We start from the raw sequence: 21867 nt of genomic DNA, 5'->3' as shown, positions 1-21867 counted from the left end.
CTTTTGTTCCTACGGGGAATGAGAATTTTTTGGCACTACCTGACATTCTTATTATTTACTTGAGCATCTACATTGATTGTGCACTCTTATCTTGCGTACAGGGTGTCAGATTTAGTCTGAGTAACGGGTGTGGGTGCAGGGTTGGCTTTTTGGTGTAATACCCCGTCAGTCCAAAAAGTTTCGAGACTGGGATTAAAAAAATGGAGAAAACTTAAGATGGCGGGTTTAATGAGCCAGTTTGTAAATAGTCTCCCCACACTTGAACACAACGCACACAACCTTCATTCTTGTGAAACTGTCAGAAAATTCATTGTTTGTAATGTTGTTCAATTCGCATGTCACATTGAATCGAACGAATCGTTAAAGCGTTGATCCTTCATATGGATTTCTGCATGTTATTGTTTTGTGGTAGGTTCGTGTTGGCAACATCAGTATCGTTTCCCATGATTACTTATTTAAAAAAAAAAGAGTCCGCATTGTGATTTCAATCAGGTTGCAGCAGACGTCCACACTTTTTGTTCGGGAGAGTGTGTGGGACAAACTTAGCAGACATTCTTGTCTTCTTCGAAACATTCTGGAGAAGGTCTAGAACCCTTGATTTAGAGATGTGTGATAGGGGAACAACAATTATGACACACTACGGTCGCACGTCCAGTTACTTACTTAGCACTGCATGCTCAAGATTTGTGTTCTAACGCACGTTTGTTGTCTACAGTTGTTAATTCAAGCTGCCGTCATAGTTGCTGGGCTGACGTCGCTTACACTCGAGGTATAAAATGTGTCGTAAATTTTTGGACTGACGATGTAGTTGGTAAGTGTCTCAAGCACGAAGGCAAGCAGTAGGAACTCTCGCCGTGTAGGGGCGAGCATTATCGCTAAAATGCAAGCCCAAGAAGGACAACAAAACGGGGCGTAGAATATCGTCGACGTACTGCTGTGCTGTAAGCGTTCCGCAGACGACAACCAAAGGCGTTCTGCTGTGAAATGGATGGCACCCCAGACCATCATTCCTGGTTGTCGAGCCGTATGACTGACGACATTCAGATAGGTACCCCACCGTTGTCTGGGGCGTCTCGAGACACGTCTTCACTGGTAATAGATTCAGTTCGAATTGGGACTCATCACTGAAGACAATTTTACACTAGTCAATGAGATTCCAGACAGAACACGGCGATGGGTCACCAACCTAACTATGGCCCCTGATCAGGAGTGGAGGTCTGGGTGCTATTTGTTTTCATAGCAGGACCCCTTTCGTTAAAACCGGTGGCTCATTTATAGGACAGTGGTACGTCGACGACATTCCAAGCCCCGTTTTGATGCCTTTCATGGCAACCCATCCTAGTCATACGTTTCAGCAAAATAATGCCCTCCTGTACATGGCGAGAATTTCTATTGCTTTCTAGGAATTCTGTTCTAGGAATTTGGACATCGGCACACTTAGTTTAGGCGGGGAGGCGGGGTTAGGTATCTTGAACCCGCATAAACCACCCACTCCCTTAACCCACCCTATGGATCTGCGATTGCTGAAAAAGGGATTGTTCGTCACACCTTGAACAGAGCGAGCGCTGAGCGCCGATGGCTGGGCGAATTCTGAAGCTCTGAGGACTGCTACGACACTGCCTGCTCAACGTTTCCACACCGCGAACTTTTTGCACTTTGTACGTGTAACCTGGAAAGCTGCTTGATGTGTTACACTTCTGGCCAAAATATTTAAAGTGTTTTGGATTATAAAAAAAATTGATCAGGTGAGAATAGGACTCACGCACTGAGGGTTCCGTACAAACTTGATTATATATTTAGACAGTTCAGCCATCCCGGAAACTGAGAAGCTCCACCGGTTTGGACCTGTTACCGATATCGCTTCTGGCGAGGTATCAGTCCAGGGAGTTACCTGACCGTATCAAAACCTGTACAGTAGTTCCTTAACTTGTACTGTGAAAAGCTGCTTGTTGCCAAGTTTCCTGATTATCGGTGGACGGGATGTACCCTGTAGGTTTTGATGAGTGAATTTACGAGTATCAAAGTATGTGACAAAAATGGCCCTATTTTTTTGATTGCAGTCGCTTAGAACCGTACATTTTTTAAACCACCGTAGACCTTAGTATGAGAGAAATTCCAACTTAATATATCTACCCGTTCCTGAGATAAAGGATTTTTAACAGTCGGACAGAGGCGGACGGACGGATAACAAGGTCAACCCATAAGAATTCAATTTTTACGGGTTGAGGTGCTGTACACTAGTAATACAAACCAGTGAATATGCTTGGATAGTGTCGAGTAAGTCCAGTGCGGCTAATGATCTAAAAATTATCAGTCTTACATGAATATCAAAATATGGTCATTCAGCGCCCATGGTTGTGAAGCGCAGGTTAAGTGTACTGTAGTGATTTCAAATGTGTTGTACATGCAACTATCTTCTGTCGTCGATGGTGTGTTTCAAAAACGATTCGGTAAATCTGCAGTACTAATCGGCTAATTCGGTTCATTGCTCGTGGTACACGGGCCCCTTGCACATTCCCTACATCACTGTTTACATATGCAACAAAAATTTGGTCGTGCGGTACCGTTCTCGTTTCCCACGCCCGGGTTCCCAGGTTCGATTCCCGGCGGAGTCAGGTATTTTCTCTGCCTCGTGATGACTGGGTGTTGTTTGATGTCCTTAGGTTAGTTAGGTTTAAGTAGTTCTAAGTTCTAGGGGACTGATGACCGTAGATGTTAAGTCCCATAGTGCTCAGAGCCAACCAACAAAAATTTCCAATATTCCGTCAATTATTTACCGAATTTAAAATGCAGTGACAATCTGCTCATTGTTAGGTATAATCTTATCTTAGAGGTTTAATACTAAAGACAATTATTACAGTTATAAACTGTATGTACAAGGTGTACCGGGTATAAGTGCAGATATTTCTATTGGTGACTGAGGACGGTGTACTGAATAACATTACTTTAGTATTTACGTGATTTGCAGACGAATCATTGTAGCTATTAGGAGTAGTATGTTTTTAGGTTGGATACTACCTCCAACCCGTGTGACAAGAGCAAGCCATTAATGTTTATATTCACCAAAGCAGCCAGGTCAGGTGTTGAACTGTGGACACCTCAATTGGCATTACGAGACTGAGTGCACCCCGAAAAACGGTAACAGCGCATGACGGCCCGGATGGTTACCCATCCAAGTGCCGGCCACGCCCAACACGGCTTAACTTCGGTGATCTGACGAGAACCGGTGTATCTACTGCGGCAAGGCCGTGAACTGTGCCGGTGATCTGACGAGAACCGGTGTATCTACTGCGGCAAGGCCGTGAACTGTGGACACAAAATGGTTAATCTATACTGATAGACGTCAACCACGAAAGTGGTGCAGTTACAACGATGTACAACACATCAGGTGGTAAAGGTTGTCACGTGTTTGTGGGAAGACTTTTCGACGCAGAAAAAAAAAACAACACCCTGATGTATGTACACATTCATCTTTTTGTATTTGCAGCTCTTGTTCTATTTTTTAGTGTTTGCAGTTAAAATTATTGGATAAAGGTTCCGCCTTTTACGCAAAATCTGTTTCTGCTTGTTACCCAGACATGTTTTGGCACCTCTCTGCCATCATCAGTGAGTTTTGTTTATTGAATAACTGTAGAAAGTGAATACTTTTTAGGTTGTAATTGATCTAACAACATGACTAAAGATAGTTTTTGTTGCTTTCTTGTTCTTACATTCAATTTAAATTATATGGTTTTGCAGGACCATCTCTATGGTGTCCTGCGCTGATTGATCGCTTTTCATCTGCAAACCAATCGACGTAAATTTGAATTTTTCAGCGAATTAAGTGATCCTTAGATTTTTTAAAAAAAAAATTCTGGCGAGGCAAAATGTTTTGCTTATATATTCTGTTATTATTGCGCTATTCTGTGTGTACTTATGTGTGTAGATTTGAAGGTACAATATATGAAAATAGCTGCACTTATGGTGTTAACTCATAGCGCTGAAATGCCCAGACTATACAGTGAAGGAGAACCGATGGCGACCTGCAACCAATTCTAGGCATAATTTCAAACCTTTGCGACAGTTTGTCTCGCTAACATCCCACACAGAATGATGAAAGGAAAAGAATTCGTTGCGTACTACATTTTCGTTGCTGATGCAGTTAAACCGCCGCAGCAGGCATGAAGTTTACTAACTCTATTTGCAATTAATTCGGGGACAATCTTCACGTATACCGCTGAAACGTTCCTGCAAACTTATGTCATTGGACACACATTTCGGAGATACAGTGTCATAAATATCCAGATACGTAAAAAAACTAGGTTTTTCTTATAACGGAGCGCAAATTACTGAGTCTATAGTCACCCAGTGTGTGACTTCCAAATATCTTTAAACATAATTTCAAACGTCTTCTAAACAATTTTTCGCTTGAATGCTTAATTTCAAATATTTAATGCATTAATTCATTTGTAAAGTAATCAGAATTGTGAAGCTGTTTTATGCTTGGGAGTTAGATTCAATAAACAATCTAGGGTTTACTAATTTTTAACTTAAGCACAGGACTGCTTAGTTTTTATTTTCAGTAGAAATGTCCGATATTACAAGGCTATACCTTTCACATTCATGCACAGAAAACCTTCGGGTGTTGGACTGTACCCTAAGCTGATGAAACGTCGATAAATGCCACTCCAGTGCTTTCAAATTCATCCTCAATTGTTCTGCGTAAGGTGTGGTTATTTTGCTGTACAGTTTCTTTGCGGCTTGGAACCGGTCTGTTTAGGTATAACTAAGCCATCCGTCTTTTCGTGATGGACGGTTCAGAATCATCTTTTCAGATATCTTAATAAAGATGACAATACTGCAAGCCAAATTCAGTGTTGTTGCTCTATTCGCATGCCGTCCAAGCGAGCTCTACTGCCTTGTTAGTTTTACGTTGTCTTATGCTTTTTGCAGCACTTTTTCAGAAAACTGAGATGTCAGCTCATTCGCTTCTAGATATAGTCATAGATCCTTTGCCCCATTTTTCTGCCGGCCGCGGTGGTCTCGCGGTTCTAGGCGCGCAGTCCGGAATCGTGCGACTGCTACGGCCGCAGGTTCGAATCCTGCCTCGGGCATGGATGTGTGTGGTGTCCTTAGGTTAGTTAGGTTTAAGTAGTTCTAAGTTCTAGGGGACTAATGCCGACAGCAGTTGAGTCCCATAGTGCTCAGAGCCATTTTTTTCTGTTTCACGATTTTTAAGGATTGGTTTGGGGAAATGATTGCCTGAATTGTTTCACTCTGGCGGCATAGGAGACTCCCATCTCGTTCGACTCCTTGTCGTCATGTCTAGACCTTCTAGAATTTATGTCAAATGATTTCTCTTACCTTCTGCCACAGATTGGATAAGTATTGAAGCACCATCTTATATTTTCTTACTAAAACGGTTTTCTTCGAAGAATTCTGCTTGCCCAATACGGAACAAATGCACCAGAATGTGAGATTTATTATTTGTGCTGGACTGAAGACTGTTATTGCTTGTTTGTTGGTAGAAGTATTCACGGGGGAAAAAAAACCGTGGGTTGCCTTCCAGTGTCTCAGGTTCTGGTCAGTGTTGTAGCACGAGTACAAGTTCTGTAATGTGGCTTGCAAAAAAATGTAGATACGTAAACAGTGCGCCTCCTCCAGTGTGCAAACTAGAGGCTTATCTCTGAAGCAACATGACACTCTCTCGTTCCAATATTACGTAACGCTCGAGAGGTTGCCAGTAGCACTGCAGTTTAGTTCCAGCGCGAGACACTATTTTACACCTAGTAGATCATAGTCCTTTAAACGCCACGGCTTTGGTCTCGATAGGAGTGATGTTAAATTTAGTAATTAAACTATTAGGTGTAATAACTTAAACGGATCTTTGAAAGGATTTTTCACTATCAGCTATTACCACCCTAATGTCAGCGAATAATCTTGTACTCACATCAAAAAATGTATTGCATCACTTCGGTTCCGTGAGTTCCGTAACCTGTATAGAAAATTGGAATAGAGATCAACATAAACATCATTTCCGCCCTTTTTATTGCTCTCATAAACCTCACATTGCATGTGAACTACCATGCAACGAGACCTTCAGAGGTGGTGGTCCACATTGCTGTAGACACTGGTACCTCAAATACCCATTAGCACGTCCTCTTGCATTGATGCATGCCTGTATTCGTCGTGGCATACTATTCACGAGTTCATCAAGGCACTGTTGGTCCAGATTTCCCATTCCTCAACGGCGATTGGGCGTAGATCCGACAGAGTGGTTGGTGGATCACGTCGCCCATAAACAGCCTTTTTCAGTATACCCCAGGCATGTGATTTAGGATTCATGTCTGGAGAACATGCTGGCCACTCTAGTCGAGCGATGTCGTTACCCTGAAGGAAGCCATTCACAAAATGTGCACGACGGGAGCGCGAATTGTCGTCCATGAAGACGAATGCCTCGCCAATATGCTGTCGATAAGATTGCACTGTCGGTCGGAGGATGGCATTCACGACTCGTACAGCCGTTACGGCACCTTCCATGATCACCAGCAGCGTATGTCGACCCCACATATTGCTACCCCAAAGCAGCAGGGAAACTCCACCTTTCTGCACTCGTAGGACAGTGTGTCTAAGGCGTTCATCCTGACCGGGTTGCCTCCAAACACGTCACCGACGATTGTCTGGTTGAAGGCATATGCGACACTCATCGGTTAAGAGAACGTGAGATAAAGATGGACCTCGCCTTGGAGATTGGGGGTGAAGTTGCGCATCATGCAGCCTGTTGCGCACAGGTTGAGTCGCAACACGACGTCATGTGGCTGCACGAAAAGCATTATTCAACATGGTGGCGTTGCTGTCAGGGCTCCTCCGAGCCATAATCCGTATGTAGCGGTCATCCACTGCAATAGTAGCCCTTAGGCGGCCTGAGCGAGGCATAGTTATCAACAGTTCCTGTCTCTCTCTGTCTCTCCTCCATGTCCGAACAACATCGCTTTGGTTCACCCTGAGACGCCTGGACACTTCCCTTGTTGACAGCCCTTCTGGGCAAAGTAACAGTGCGGACGCGATCGAACCGCGGTATTGACCGTCTAGGCATGGTAGAGCTACAGACAACACGATCCGTGTACCTCCTTCCTGGTGGAATGACTGGAACTGATCGGCTGTCGGACGACCTCTGTTTAACAGGCACTGCTTATGCATGGTTGTTTACATCTTTGGGCGCGTTTAGTGACATCTCTGTACAGTCAAAGGGACTGTGTCCGTGTTATAATATCCATAATCAACGTCTATCTTCCCCAGTTCTGGGAACCAGGGTGATGGAAAACCTTTTTTCTTTTAATGTGTTTACTAAAGTGTGTGTGTGTGTGTGTGTGTGTGTGTGTGAGAGAGAGAGAGAGAGAGAGAGAGAGAGAGAGAGAGAGAGAGAGAGAGAGAGAGAGAGAGAAAGAGAGAGAGAGAGTGTGTAAGTGTGTTAATGTTTATTTCTCCTTCACGACGAAACGGCTAGTCGGATTTGGATGAAATTGGGAAAGGCGGTTGCTTATACCCTGAACTAACACATAGGCTACCAAAATATTTACAAAGTTGCCAGTAGCGAGCTGCAAACCTGTAATTGCTAAGAAAAAAATCGATACGATGCGCTGTTTCCGAGTTAATCACCGTTGAAGTTAGCCCACCAGGCTTTTGCGCGCGCAAATTCAAGCGGCCCGCCAGAGACGGTGTTCGCCAAACGCGTTTTTCGTTTGATTTCCTAAAACCGAACGAGAGAGCAGTAAACAATTGGACATGGGATGGAAGTAAGGATCACGTATGCTATCCTCTACACTATTTGTATGTGATGGGTCGCTTGAATTTGTGCGCGAAACGAAACGGCCCCATTGGATAAATGCTGACTCGGAAACTACGCAACGTATCAGATTTTTTAAACGATTATTTCTCAGTACACACTACCTTGTAACATCCTTAGAAACTTTTCCTACAGTTTCTGACTACTCTGTATGCCTTCCTATCAAAGGGAGGACGGTGGGGTGAAAGAGAAGTGTAGTCCGCGACGCGCAAATACCCGTACTTTATTCGTCCATTATTTGAGAATAAGAGCACTTAGTGACTTGACTTGCAATAAACTTTACTCATAATTTTAAACCTTTAGGCAAGTTTTTCTCGCTGACAACCCCACAAAGTGACTAAGGGAGAAAAGTTTATCTTTTACTGCATTTCATGCTAGATTAGATTAGATTAGTACTTGTTCCATGGATCATGAATACGACACTTCGTAATGATGTGGAACGTGTCAGGGTAATAAAAGGTGTCTATACAAGATATTACATTAGACAAAATATTACATGACACTTTTTTTTTTTAGTATGTTGGAAAATTACCCACTTACTATATCCAAAAGTTCATCTAATGAGTAGAAGGAGTTGCCATTAAGAAATTCTTTTAATTTCCTTTTAAATGCTATATGGCTATCTGTCGGACTTTTAATGCTGTTAGGTAAGTGACCAAAGACTTTTGTGGCAGCATAATTTACCCCCTTCTGAGCCAAAGTTAGATTTAACCTTGAGAAGTGAAAAGTGAAGATCATCCTCTCTCCTAGTGTTGTAGCCATGTACACTGCTATTACTTTTGAATTCGTTCGGATTGTTAATACGAAATTTCATAAGTGAATATACATATTGTGAGGCTACAGTGAAGATTCCTGGCTCTTTAAATAAGTGTCTGCAGGATGATCTTGGGTAGCTCCAGCAATTATTCTGATTACACGCTTTTGTGCAATGAACACTCTTTTACTCAATGATGAGTTACCCCAGAATGTGCCAGACGAATGAAAATAGGCGTGGTAAGCTAATGTACTCAGATGCATATCGCCAAAATTTGCATTGACCCTAATAGCATAAGCAGCTGAACTCAAACGTTTCAGCAGATCCTCAGTGTGTTTTTTCCAGTTCAACCCCTCATCAATGCATACACCTAGAAATTTTGAATATTCTACCTTAGCTACCGATTTCTGATCGAAGTCTATCTTTATTAATTGGGTCATTCCATTTACTGTGTGGAACTGTATATACTGTGTTTAGTCAAAGTTTAATGAGAGCCTATTTGCAGAGAACCACTTAATGCTGTAAAATTGCCGTGTGAAGCATGACGTTTTAATTTATTAATTCCTTACTGCTAACTGCAATAGCGACACATTTTGAAGACAGTACCACTAAATGTATCAGCAAAACTATAACATCATCCGATACATAGTTCAGGAGCTACCGATGTCATAAACAGTGAGCTGTGTGAAAATGAAACTGTGGAGCGAAATTCGCTAGTGATACACGCGAAAGGATTTCCACCAAATTTGGTACACACATTAGTTACGATGTGGACAGAAATACTGTGGGGATAAGAGCCACGAGCCTCCTATTTGGTCGGGAGTGATAACGTGGAGAGAGAAAAGGGGTAAGGGGAAATGACACAGATATGGGAAGGAGGAGATGGTCAGAAATAGGGAGGAGGAGGCAGAAGGGGAACAGGAGTCGACAGTGAATGAGGGGAGGGGGGCAGGGGGTTGGAGGAGGTGGACAGAGAGGGGAACGGAGATGGACAGCGGGAGGGGGAAGGAGGGGATGGACTAATTGAAGATTGGGATAAGTACATAGACAGACCTTTTTTTGTATAACCAGCTGTTCAACCGCGAGTAACACTGTGGGATGGAACTAGTGAGTACATATTTATCATGTATTGGGTGATCAAAAAGTCAGTATAAATTTGAAAACTTAATAAACCACGCAATAATGTAGGTAGAGAGGTAAAAATTGACACAATACTTGGAATGACATGGGGTTTTATTAGAACCACCCACATTGTTAGACGCGTGAAAGATCTCTTGCGCACGTCGTTTCGTGATGATCGTGTGGTCAGCCGCCACTTTCGTCATGCATAGCCTCCCAGGTCCCCAGACCTCAGTCCGTGCGCTTATTGGTTTTGGGGTTACCTGAAGTCGCAAGTGTATCGTGATCGACAGACATCCCTAGGGATGCTGAAAGAAGACAACCGACGCCAATGCCTCACCGTAACTCCGGACATGTCTTACAGTGCTCTTCACAACATTATTCCTCGACTACAGCTATTGTTGAGTAATGATGGTGGACATATTGAGCATTTCCTGTAAAGAACATCATCTTTGCTTTGTTTTAATTTTTTATGCTAATTATTGCAACTCTGATCAGATGAAGCGCCATCTATTGGACATTTTTTGAACTTTTGTATTTGTTTGGTTCTAATAAAACCACGTCATTCCAAGCATGTGTGTCAATTTGTACACTCCTGGAATTTGAAATAAGAATACCGTGAATTCATTGTCCCAGGAAGGGGAAACTTTATTGACACATTCCTGGGGTCAGATACATCACATAATCACACTGACAGAACCACAGGCACATAGACACAGGCAACAGAGCATGCACAATGTCGGCACTAGTACAGTGTATATCCACCTTTCGCAGCAATGCAGGCTGCTATTCTCCCATGGAGACGATCGTAGAGATGCTGGATGTAGTCCTGTGGAACGGCTTGCCATGCCATTTCCACCTGGCGCCTCAGTTGGACCAGTGGTCGTGTTGGACGTGCAGACCGCGTGAAACGACGCTTCATCCAGTCCCAAACATCCTCAATGGGGGACAGATCCGGAGATCTTGCTGGCCAGGGTAGTTGACTTACACCTTGTAGAGCACGTTGGGTGGCACAGGGTACATGCGGACGTGCATTGTCCTGTTGGAACAGCAAGTTCCCTTGCCGGTCTAGGAATGGTAGAACGATGGGTTCGATGACGGTTTGGATGTACCGTGCACTATTCAGTGTCCCCTCGACGATCACCAGAGGTGTACGGCCAGTGTAGGAGATCGCTCCCCACACCATGATGCCGGGTGTTGGCCCTGTGTGCCTCGGTCGTATGCAGTCCTGATTGTGGCGCTCACCTGCACGGCGCCAAACACGCATACGACCATCATTGGCACCAAGGCAGAAGATACTCTCATCGCTGAAGACGACACGTCTCCATTCGTCCCTCCATTCACGCCTGTCGCGACACCACTGGAGGCGGGCTGCACGATGTTGGGGCGTGAGCGGAAGACGGCCTAACGGTGGGCGGGACCGTAGCCCAGCTTCATGGAGACGGTTGCGAATGGTCCTCGCCGATACCCCAGGAGCAACAGTGTCCCTAATTTGCTGGGAAGTGTCGGTGCGGTCCCCTACGGCACTGCGTAGGATCCCACGGTCTTGGCGTACATCCGTGCGTCCCTGCGGTCCGGTCCCATGTCGACGGGCACGTGCACCTTCTGCCGTCCACTGGCGACAACATCGATGTACTGTGGAGACCTCACGCCCCACGTGTTGAGCAATTCGGCGGTATGTCCACCCGGCCTCCAGCATGCCCACTATACGCCCTCGCTCAAAGTCCGTCAACTGCACATACGGTTCACGTCCACGCTGTCGCGGCATGCTACCAGTGTTAAAGACTGCGATGGAGCTCCGTATGCCACGGCAAACTGGCTGACACTGACGGCGGCGGTGCACAAATGCTGCGCAGCTAGCGCCATTCGACGGCCAACACTGCGGTTCCTGGTGTGTCCGCTGTGCCGTGCGTGTGATCATTGCTTGTACAGCCCTTTCGCAGTGTCCGGAGCAAGTATGGTGGGTCTGACACACCGGTGGCAATGTGTTCTTTTCTTCCATTTCCAGGAGTGTACCTCTCTATCTACATTATTCCGTGATTTATTCGGTTTTCAAATTTATGCTGACTTTTTGATCACCCAGTATATTGAGATTAAATTAGAACACTGAAAAAGGGCTATCCTAAGTACCGAAAAATCACTACAAGTATTGGCGGAAAATTGAGTGCAGGTAAATCTAGTTATAAAGACCCAGGCAATACGTTGATTAAAACATTAAAAACTTGTTACTTACATTTAAGTGGTCTTACGTATACTGTTGTAGACTATACACGAAATCAAAAAGGTAAAATATTGGAAAGATTAAACTAACGGTGAATATCAACTATTTGCACGTTAAATTGTAGCAAATAATCTTTTCATTATAATATAAATCACGTATCGTAGCATATTGACAGCTATAGTTGAACGGCGTATAATAGTTTCCGCTTGCAAACTGACCAAAACACTGGGCATGCATGAATGTTTTGTACAAATGTACGTTTTAGGTCTGTCAATATATCGAGATACACAGGCGAAGACAAGTGTTGCATAACCAGCGAATGTCAAAGGGCAGAACCCATCCGTAAAAGACGTCAGATAAGGTGCAGATTCTTACGCTGAATATTTCCTGATACATCCAATGTCATACAAACGAATGTGCAAAATACATAATAGATGTGAAATTGTTCATACTTGCAAACGAGTGCTGTTGCGGTAGAAACACGGTAAGGAAAGTCATTTTTAAAGTACTCCACAAATCGGTTTCAGTTTACAGACAGCATATTTAATTTTCTATGAATATGTACGTATTTCAGACGATGGTAGTCTCACGGTACAGATTTTCATTTGGTTGTGCTACAGTTTCTTTTACTTTAAAGTTTATGTATGTGTTTCCAGTTATCTGTCAATATATCCACCGGCAGGCGTGGCTGCTTCACCAAGTTATCATGACGAGCTTTAATGGAAATTGTGATCCCTGAGGATATCATTCTCTCTTTGAAATACTCAATACAGTCGGTTGACGAACTTAGAGGTGCTCACACGTGTTGTAGTAGTAGTATTGTAGAACCATCGATACACTGACTGCGCTTATTGACACATTATCAACATCAGAAATACTGATGAACAGTATTTATGACACCCAGATTGTTCTCACAACTAGCCAAATACCCGGCGTTAGTCATCTCCTCTTCAAACCCTCTAGGTCGATCTACTCCTCCCTCCTCTCTTACTCTTCCTCTTCCATTTCTCTTCCTCTTCCCTTTCTCTGTCCATTTCCTCCTCTTGCTCTCTGAGCATCTCTTCCTACCTCCCTCTGACTGTCTCCTTCTCACCACCTTCTCTCACTGTCACCAAGTTATCCTCCAACTCCAATAGCAGGCTGGTAGTTCGTATCTCCACAGTATTTCTTTACAGATAGTAATACATGCACAAAGTGTGGTCAAAATCGATCCGGGGTTTTAGGAGGAGCTTTTTACCTGCTGCTTTGCCAGAATATGCACATGTCACATATATTTAACACATTTCACACATATCAGTACACATTTTCAGCTGTATCTCTAGAGAATGTCATCCTACAGTTTAGTTTTCATGCAGCTCAATTTTTATAAAATCGTATCTCCTGAACAATTATTCGTACAATGATATAAATTTAAGTACATTCATTGGTATCCGTGAACACTGTCTGCAAAATGAGTCAGGAAGGCAGTTACTCTTAAAGAAGTAATAAATTGAAACGTCAAACGTGATGCATGAAAGTGAAAACGCAGAAAGCGATAAACGTTTTTTACTTTTATAATTTTGAGGAGCGAGGAAAAAGACCCGTAAAGGTTTGACATAATGTGTAAAGTTCTTTGCAAGTCACTAAGTGCTCTCATTCGCTAATACTAGCTGAATAAAGATTGGATATTCGCGCACTATTTTTCACCCCCACACACCTTTTTGATAGTTCAGGTGGTTTCTACCGCCCCCTCCACAGCGATTCTTTCCAAACAGTGATGTGTGTTCCAAGTTTGGTTGATGTTGGGCTGGTGTTGTAGGAGGAGTTACGGAACGTACATACATAGATATACATTTTATAACATGTATGTACTAGAATTGTCAGTACGTAGTGAGCACGTGAGGTCATTGACGGTTGCCGTTCGGGTGTTGACAGAGCTTCATTGACTAGCCATGTGGTGTCTGCGTGTGGCGTTAATGTTTTTCAGTTCTTCTTTTTTTTACTTCAATAGATATTCACGCCATTACAATTCATTGTTCTTTCTAAAATGAACAAAGAAATGATGGTTGAATTTATCGAGCACTACAGCAATAATGCCATCACTGTGGGGTCAGTCTTCATAGGAATATATAGACAAATATTAAAAATATGCCTCCGCGCGGCATTAGCCGAGCGGTCTCAGGCGCTGCTGCCATGGACTGTGCGGCTGGTCCCGGCGGAGTTTCGAGTCCTCCCTCGGGCATGGGTGTGTGTGTTTGTCCTTAGGATAATTTAAGTTAACTAGTGTGTAAGCTTAGGGGCTGATGACCTTAGCAGTTAAGTCCCATAAGATTTCACACATTTTTTTAAAAATATGCCGTCTATGAAAAATAAGCCTATTAAGCAAGCACACAAAACAGTTGTACGGGGTTAAGCAGTACCTGTCATTGTATTCACAACTTTCGTGTAACCACAGGAGAGTTCACTATGACATTGTTTTTTTTTATTAATTTGAAAACTAAGTACTAGCTTGTTCAATACAGAGGTGTGTGGACAAACGCCTCTGGCTTGAATGGTACGCCGTGTACATGCAATGACTGGTAAGAAGTGTGCAAAGTGTATGTGTCTCACTAAATTATCATAATTCGCAAGAGTGTATCTTTGCGGAGCAGGTATAATTGCTTCACAAGTTTCTACAATTTTGTTGATTGCATGTGCTGATAATACAGCACTTAGCTTCAAGCATTCGAATGACCTGCCTGTCGCTAGAAATCTGTTACGGTATTCTCAATTTCACTTTGAGCGCAATTGTCTTTCTCAGCAATGTATTTTGCTTCGGTATTTTATGTCATAACAACATTAGTAATTCGTAGTACGATGTAAGAGTCATCCGGGAATAGTTTATGAAATTTTTCGGATGCGTGGTTCTGATTGTAGTTAATAAATTATCATGCGACAAGTCGTTTCTTCTTTTAAGGCATTCTCGGTCCTATTTCCTCAGTTCGTGGTTTCTTACCAGCTGTATGTAACATATTGTGGCACACGCGTTTTTTCTGCTGTTCAACGTCTTAACCTTGTGAAATCATATATCGAAGATTCGACAATTGTCAAAAAACGTTGGATGTGCGCAGGCCACTTAAAACTGCACTTACCAATGTTTTTTGATGAAGTTCAATTTTTTCAGGCAGTTTCAGTGCTAAAAGAATACGTAATTAGCAAAATTGATTCATAAGAGAACGTTCTAGAATTTGGATTTGTGAACTGTGTTTGAATTTGGTATTATGACAGTTAATGTGTTCGACCATCGTCCGGAAGAAAGTATGTCAAAACGGCAGTAAAGCGAAGGACCTAGCACAGGTGGCGGGTTCGCTACCGAGAAGCGGCAGCGAGCACTTTGTCCTGCGGAAGGCGAGATAGTGGAGTTCCGCGAACTAGCAACGCCGCATGACGTCAGCCGCTGCGCGCCGACCTTGTAAAAGTGACGGCGCGCGCCGAACGGCTGTTAGTCGCTCGTGGAGAGAGGCCGAGTGCGGTTGTGTCGCGAAGTGCTCACAGCGTTCAGCTTTTTCGTCTCCCGTCGGACCTTATGAATTTGGATTTGATGCCTCAGCTGGTACCTTTGAGTTCTCAAGTGCTGGACAGAGAGGACGATCAATTGCTGACTATGTACTCTGATTGGAGTCGCAACAGCGATAAACAACGAATGGTACGTAGAACGATTAGGTGCTAAGTCATACCGAAGACTAAATTGTATTTTTCTGATGCGTTTTTGATAATTCTGTCAGTCTTAATCTGTCACACGCACATCGCATATAGCTATTCTAAAAGTCAACAACAATATGCAGCGATATCAGTGTACAGTGATATTGAAGTAATCTCGTCGCAGCATTCTTGCCCATGTGCGCTTCTACAACCCTTGCTATTTCCCCAATTCGCACTGTGCCAGTTAGAGGTTACTGTTTATCTGCGTCCCATGAAAATTTGCAATTCATGGAAGATAAGTTAATTTTTTTCTCTTGTTATTCGACATGTGGCCTCTGATTTTAGCAGCCCGTTTAGAGTCAAACAGTTATGATGTACCTACGGATGTCCTAAGTCAGACGACATAATTTCACAAATTTGATGCGAAATCCTACGCACGCGTCGTTATTCGTTGCATTGCGTCAGTCAGGTGGCATTTCAGGGCCTGAATTGTTGTGACGTCAGAATGACGTCATGCGTTTCTTGGAGAGAGCACGGCGTTGCCAAGTCATTACCTCGCACTGTAGCAATAGAGAACGAAATGAAATGAAGATTTTGGACGCTATAGAAATCTGCCCTTTCTTGTAACCATATAGTAAAGTTATACTCATTCACTCCAACTTCTTTAGTTCACTTGCCTTCATGATTAATGTAACCGATTTTGCATTATCGTGTCGTAGAGTACGTAAGGCGAACAGTGATATTTGAGATTTCAGTAGTATTCCAAACTGCGATAGCTATCGCCATATATGAACAATACAGCAACGGCAAATAAGGCGTGGAGTTTCCTCTTGCGCAAGTTGGTCTGGCAGTAAGGGCGGTGCCAGGGGTCCAGACGGCAGTCACATGACCGAGTTGTCACGTGAAAGAGATATGTGTTCCAGCCATTGTCCATCTGGACAGTTCTTTGTGTGCTGTGCTAGCATTCCATACCCATATAATAAAAGTGGTGAGTTCCCGACATCGCGCCTTTGGTTGTTCTGACACTATACTTTTTTAAATGTAAAATGCAAGTTACGCTTTTCAAAAGTTTACGCTTCTTATAAAATCGCACAAATATGGAAACTTGACTATCATGTAGCATCATCCAAGTAAAATGAAAGTTTCCTACCGTATTATCGGTGGTGTTTGTTCTTTTGGTCATGGTGTTCGTTAACTGTAGTTTCTAGGAATGGCAGATTTACAAGGAGTATCCCAGCGCATCCTCAGATTATCAGCACAGTGTGCTCCAGATATTTTTCTCATCAGTGTTTGATGCAAGAAACAGGCCTATTGTTCTGGTCTGACATTTTAATGACAGGCAACGTCTCTTTGTAATTACAACGTGTGCCAAAACAAAGGCGTTCGTGAAACAGCAGTTTCTTAAAAAGTTAACTTCACGTTCCATGGAGAGAGGAGTGGTGGTCCTGCCATGCTTCAGCTTCGTGCTGCCGGACCCTGATATTTTCGCGTGTTCTGATGTTGTTCAGACTGAAGAATAGGATACGACCCAAAAATCGTTAAGAATTCCTGTCACGCAAATAGGGATATGTATAAATATTCGACATGATTGTTGACCTAATATTAAAAGTCGTTCATTAAATTTGGTCTTTATATGGTCTTTCCGTCGCAGACATTCGAGAAATGGAGACCGGTCTTCGGAAAATGTTCCTGATAGTTGATTAAGTAACATATCTGAAGATATACAAACGCGGTTCCGTATTAGCCTTGATGTGTGGTGCTCGAGAGTGACGCCCAGAAGGTAGCGACGTAGTGGGCGGCAGAAGGAATTTCCGGACCGGACATGCCGCAGCCTGCTCTCCGAGGAAATCCACAACGCGCCTCCTTGACTCACCTTCCAGAATGCCCCACGTAGGGCCAAGAAAGTTCCACAACAGCTTGTACGTAAAAGTCTGTGTACTTAAAAGTCTGTATTGTTACTTGAAAAGATAGTTAGAGGGTAATAGTTTTTCGGATCATACTGGCTCTCGGTGGTATCGAGAAAAACCTGCAGTTTCTTCAGCCAGTTGTGGGGCATGAGCGTCTTCCAGTAGTTATTCGTACTGTGAGATGCTTTTGGGTAGCCCTGGCCTCGGCGAAGTGCCAAAACTGTGGTGTTGGTGGCGTCCGGCAGTAGGGAGAGAAGAAAATTCAGCAGCGGGCGGGCAGGAGTTAAAAACAGCCGCAGTTAGGCGGCCACTCGGCGCAGCGATAGCACGGGTCCGCGCCGCCCTCCGTACTCGAACGAACGATCTCCTTTCTTCGGCCTACGATACGAGGGAAGGAGCTATACGATCGATCTGACGGGATACGCTCGAAAAAAACACGCCGAAATGGAGCCGATAGATTTGAGCAGCCTCATCCCGCCGGAGTTGTGGTTTCAGCAGGTAAAGCCTACGTCATAGTACCAGTCGGGAAAAAAGATGCGTAATCGCCCGTTGTGCACGAGAAAAGCTGCTTTTCTCACCCATTTATTGCGTCATTGGCAGCGTGGTCACGCAATGACAATAAACTGAGACTTGGTACTGGAAAAGGTATCTGATCTGATTCATTGAGCCAAAAATAACACTAGTTAAATTTTCCCGTACGCGAACTGCATTCATTTTGGGTAAAGCAGGTTGCTATGATTATTACTGATATTCTTTCCTGACAGTTTCGGTTGAATGTTGTACTGAAACCCCATTTCTTCGAATGACAATTGAAAACCCTTTCGCTTGGTACCACAGCAGAGAATGTAACATACTGTTTTCCAATTTACTTTCACTATAACTTAAATCTTTATTAAACGGTTTCAAAACGTGTTACTGACAGTAACTTTTCCTCTTTCCAGTTTGTCACTCTGGATGGCCTGAACTCTGGTGTACCTACAAGAACTACAGCTACACTGACTCCCACCACACTACGTAATATTGAACAGACATTGATTGATCTGGAGTGTGAGGTCAGCTCTCATCAAAACGAGGCTGGCTTCGTCCCTCCTGTAGTGCAGCCAGTATCACAAGGTGTGTAAATTAGAAATAATGTACTATCTTAATGTTATAGTTTTGGACTGGTAATTGAATGTTAATGATATTTTAGGCAAATTTGACAGTTATGCGCATTTTCCTGTTGATTTCTTTCAATGCTACTAGATTCCAATCTCGTTGCTTGCCATCATGAATATTCAAATTTTAATTCTAGAATGAAATTGTCACTCTGCAGAGTAGATGTGGTCTGGTGGGGATTAAGGCTGTGAGGGTGGAGTGTGAATCGTGCTTGGGTAGCTCAGTTGGTACAGCACTTGCCCGCAAAAGGCAAAGGTCCCAAGTCCGAATCTCGGTCTGGCACACAGTTTTAATCTACCAGGAAGTTTCACATTTTAATAGATTAAAAGTGTCAAGCATTGCTAAATGTTTCCTTACTACACAGTTTTGTTTCTTTTTCATGTAGTGCAATGTACTGCATTCCATGAACAGGGCTCTTCTTCACTATCATTATACTGCAGTCGCCATGTATAAGTCTCTTCTTCACTATCATTACACTGCAGTTGATTAATCAGATATTTCACACTATGCAATTCAGTGCATTGATTTCTGTGCATTCTTAATTTTTCTGTATTGCCATCAGTCTCCTTTTAATTTCTATCAAAAGTAAGATCTCTGAGTGCTCACTACTGTGTCTTTTTTCTAAATGTAGACAGTTGTAATTTTCCACAGAATCACTAATATTTGATGACTCAAAAGTTTTGTATTCCCTTTTACTGAAACTATGAAATTACTTTTTAAGACTTATTTGTATTTTAATTTTTTAACTTTAGTTGGCGGCACGTACATGAGTCTCTTGGAAAGCAAACCCGCGTGGCAAGCAGATGTGGGTCAACAAGCTGCTCGTCCCACTGTTGTTACAACTGCTTCAGTATTACCAACAACAGTGGCCACCACTGCTACAATTCCAGTCACTGCTGCTAATGTAACTGCAGCTCCACGTCGCAACGTAGGTGGGCGGCGGCCGACGAAGAATACTGGGGTTAGTGTTGTCATCTCTTGACGTGCACATTAAGCTAACAAAAAAAATATTCAAATAAAGTTGCACAAAAATATGGTGTATTAACTCCAAACGACATAATGACAGCCATCCATTTGTTAAAGGAATGCTAATGTTAATCCTTCCTTTTCTAGATTTCGCCTGAGGAGGAGGAGAGGAGACGTGTGAGGCGTGAACGAAACAAAATGGCTGCTGCTAGATGCCGAAAGAGGAGACTGGATCATACAAATGCTTTGTTGCAGGTACTTTCTTCCCCTCAATTTAAGAAACCCTGTTTTCTTACTTCATGTAACAGCTCTTAAGCACAACTCCTTAAACTAAATGAAGTTTATCATAAGTTTTTATTTCAAGTGTATTATCTTTTCTTTTCATAAAATGTGGAACAAAGATGTGAAATGTGTCTTCTCTCCTTACAGGAAACAGAGGGGTTGGAGCAGAAGAAACAAGGTTTACAATTGGAAATTCAGCAACTTACGCAACAGAAGGAAGACTTAGAGTTCTTATTGGAAGCTCACCAGAGACACTGCCGACTGAACGGAACAGCTGGATCGTGCTCACCTCTCGATGTCAAGCCGTTCGATTATCGTCCACCGACATCAGTCAGTGAGGAGATGTGTGTGAAACGTGAAACGGATGAGGATCCTCACGGACCACCTCCGGCCAAACGATTAGCACCAGAACCGTCACTGCCGGGGCCTGTTGCGGGTACCGGTGGTGTAGCCAAGCCGCCGAGGCCAAACTCTTTGCCTGTAGCGGCTGCTTTCACCCCCGCTGCTGGGACACTGAAAGTGGCAGCATCTGTGTCTGAGGTTGCAGGTGTTCCTGTCACTACACCTTCAGCTGGAATGCCATTCAACTTTGATTCTCTTATGGAAGGGGGAACCGGCCTCACGCCTGTGTCAGCACCTCTCATTCCCTCTTGCTCAAGCCAGCAACGCAACAGTGCCGACTTAGCTTCTCCAGATGCTGTTCCTGCAAAGCTTGTGTCTTTGTGATGGCGCGCCTCGCCGCTTGTCGGCACGGGCCTCCGTCTGCTACTCCTCTCTCCGTGAGGTCTGCTTGAACCTTCCTGCACGGTCGACGGCTGCATCCTGTTCTTAGGTGTCGCCTAATTTGTAGTCAGGAAGACTGCTGCTTTATAATGTGTTTTGTATTCTCGTCTTCTGATTTAAGTGTAATTGTATTACATAAATTATTCCCTCCATGGTTTTTTACAATACATATTTTCTACAAAGTTGTCTATTTTGATATGCAGAACTTATTATGTGCGTTCAAGTGACAGCAGAAAGATGGCATCTAGTGCTCTGCGAGTGCATTTGAAATTCAGTAGTTAGTACTAGAATTGTGATCAGTCACTAGAGCACAGAAGCAAGTTCTTGATAGCTGTTTGCTGTGCACAATGAATTGTGGACATTGTGTAGGTTTTGTATGGGAAGGACACTCTGATTGTAAGACTAAAATTGCCATTTGATTTACTGGCCATATCCAAATTGTTAGGAAGTTTTGTCAATTTAGCTCATTGACACAGTCCAAAAAAGTAAAATTTTATCACACTTCGTAAGCAGACACATCACCCAAGTGCTTTTATCTTTCAATTTTATGAACATTCACTATTTTCCTAGTAGAATTGTGAATTAATTGTACATAATGAAGCGAATGTCATTATGAAATGAAATGTATGTGAAATCCTAGTCTGTACTATAGATATTGTACTTAATATATATGCGTACATGAAAAATTGAAAACAGCTCAATAATTAAGTAATAATTTAATATACAGGCGTAACTTACAATTCGTCTTCCAACAATTGGAGAATGAGATTTTTATATCGCAATTGCATGTTGTATTTAATTTTGTGATGTGCATTATGGTCATAATGTGAATAAAAAGAAAGCTTTGATACAGAATAGTGTATTATTGGTCCTATAATAGAGAAGGAATCTGTAGTTTTAGTAGTGAAATTTCAAATACTTCTGTGGGAACAAAAGTAAAAATGAGTTATGCCTTTTGTAAATAAATAGCCAGAGCACATGGTAGAGAAAACTGCTTGTTCCACACACAGAAAGTAGCCCCGATGCTTTTTATATTAGCTGGTATCACAATGCTGATAACTGCGAGTTTGTTTCATGGGCACCTAATAACTGCCACCAGTTATGAACATCACTACAGCTGTATATAATAGAGGGAAACATTCCACGTGGGAAAAAAAATCTAAAAACAAAGATGATGTAACTCACCAAACGAAAG

At 43.0% G+C, this 21867-nt stretch overlaps 1 protein-coding gene across 3 annotated transcripts in view; it reads left to right on the top strand.

Annotated features, from left to right (window-relative positions):
- Positions 1-21527, top strand: part of LOC126347338 (transcription factor kayak) — a 104660-nt gene extending 83133 nt beyond the window's left edge. Inside the window, exons 1-5 of one of the 3 annotated variants that reach the window (XM_050002263.1) lie at positions 15351-15583; positions 18428-18599; positions 19394-19602; positions 19755-19862; positions 20037-21527. In XM_050002263.1, coding sequence (XP_049858220.1) covers positions 15464-15583; positions 18428-18599; positions 19394-19602; positions 19755-19862; positions 20037-20615 — 1188 coding nt within the window. In that variant the 5' untranslated portion in view covers positions 15351-15463 and the 3' untranslated portion in view covers positions 20616-21527. Of the gene's footprint in view, positions 1-15350; positions 15584-15944; positions 17985-18427; positions 18600-19393; positions 19603-19754; positions 19863-20036 lie in introns of those variants that run through there. The other 2 variants (XM_050002264.1, XM_050002262.1) reach the window with 2 other exon arrangements.
- The last annotated feature ends 340 nt before the right edge of the window (positions 21528-21867 follow it).

This window comes from Schistocerca gregaria, chromosome 1 (genome assembly GCF_023897955.1).
Source record: "Schistocerca gregaria isolate iqSchGreg1 chromosome 1, iqSchGreg1.2, whole genome shotgun sequence".
Lineage (NCBI taxonomy): Eukaryota > Metazoa > Arthropoda > Insecta > Orthoptera > Acrididae > Schistocerca > Schistocerca gregaria.
The sequence above is the reverse complement of the archived record's forward strand: the minus strand, read 5'-3'. Positions and strand labels throughout refer to the sequence as shown.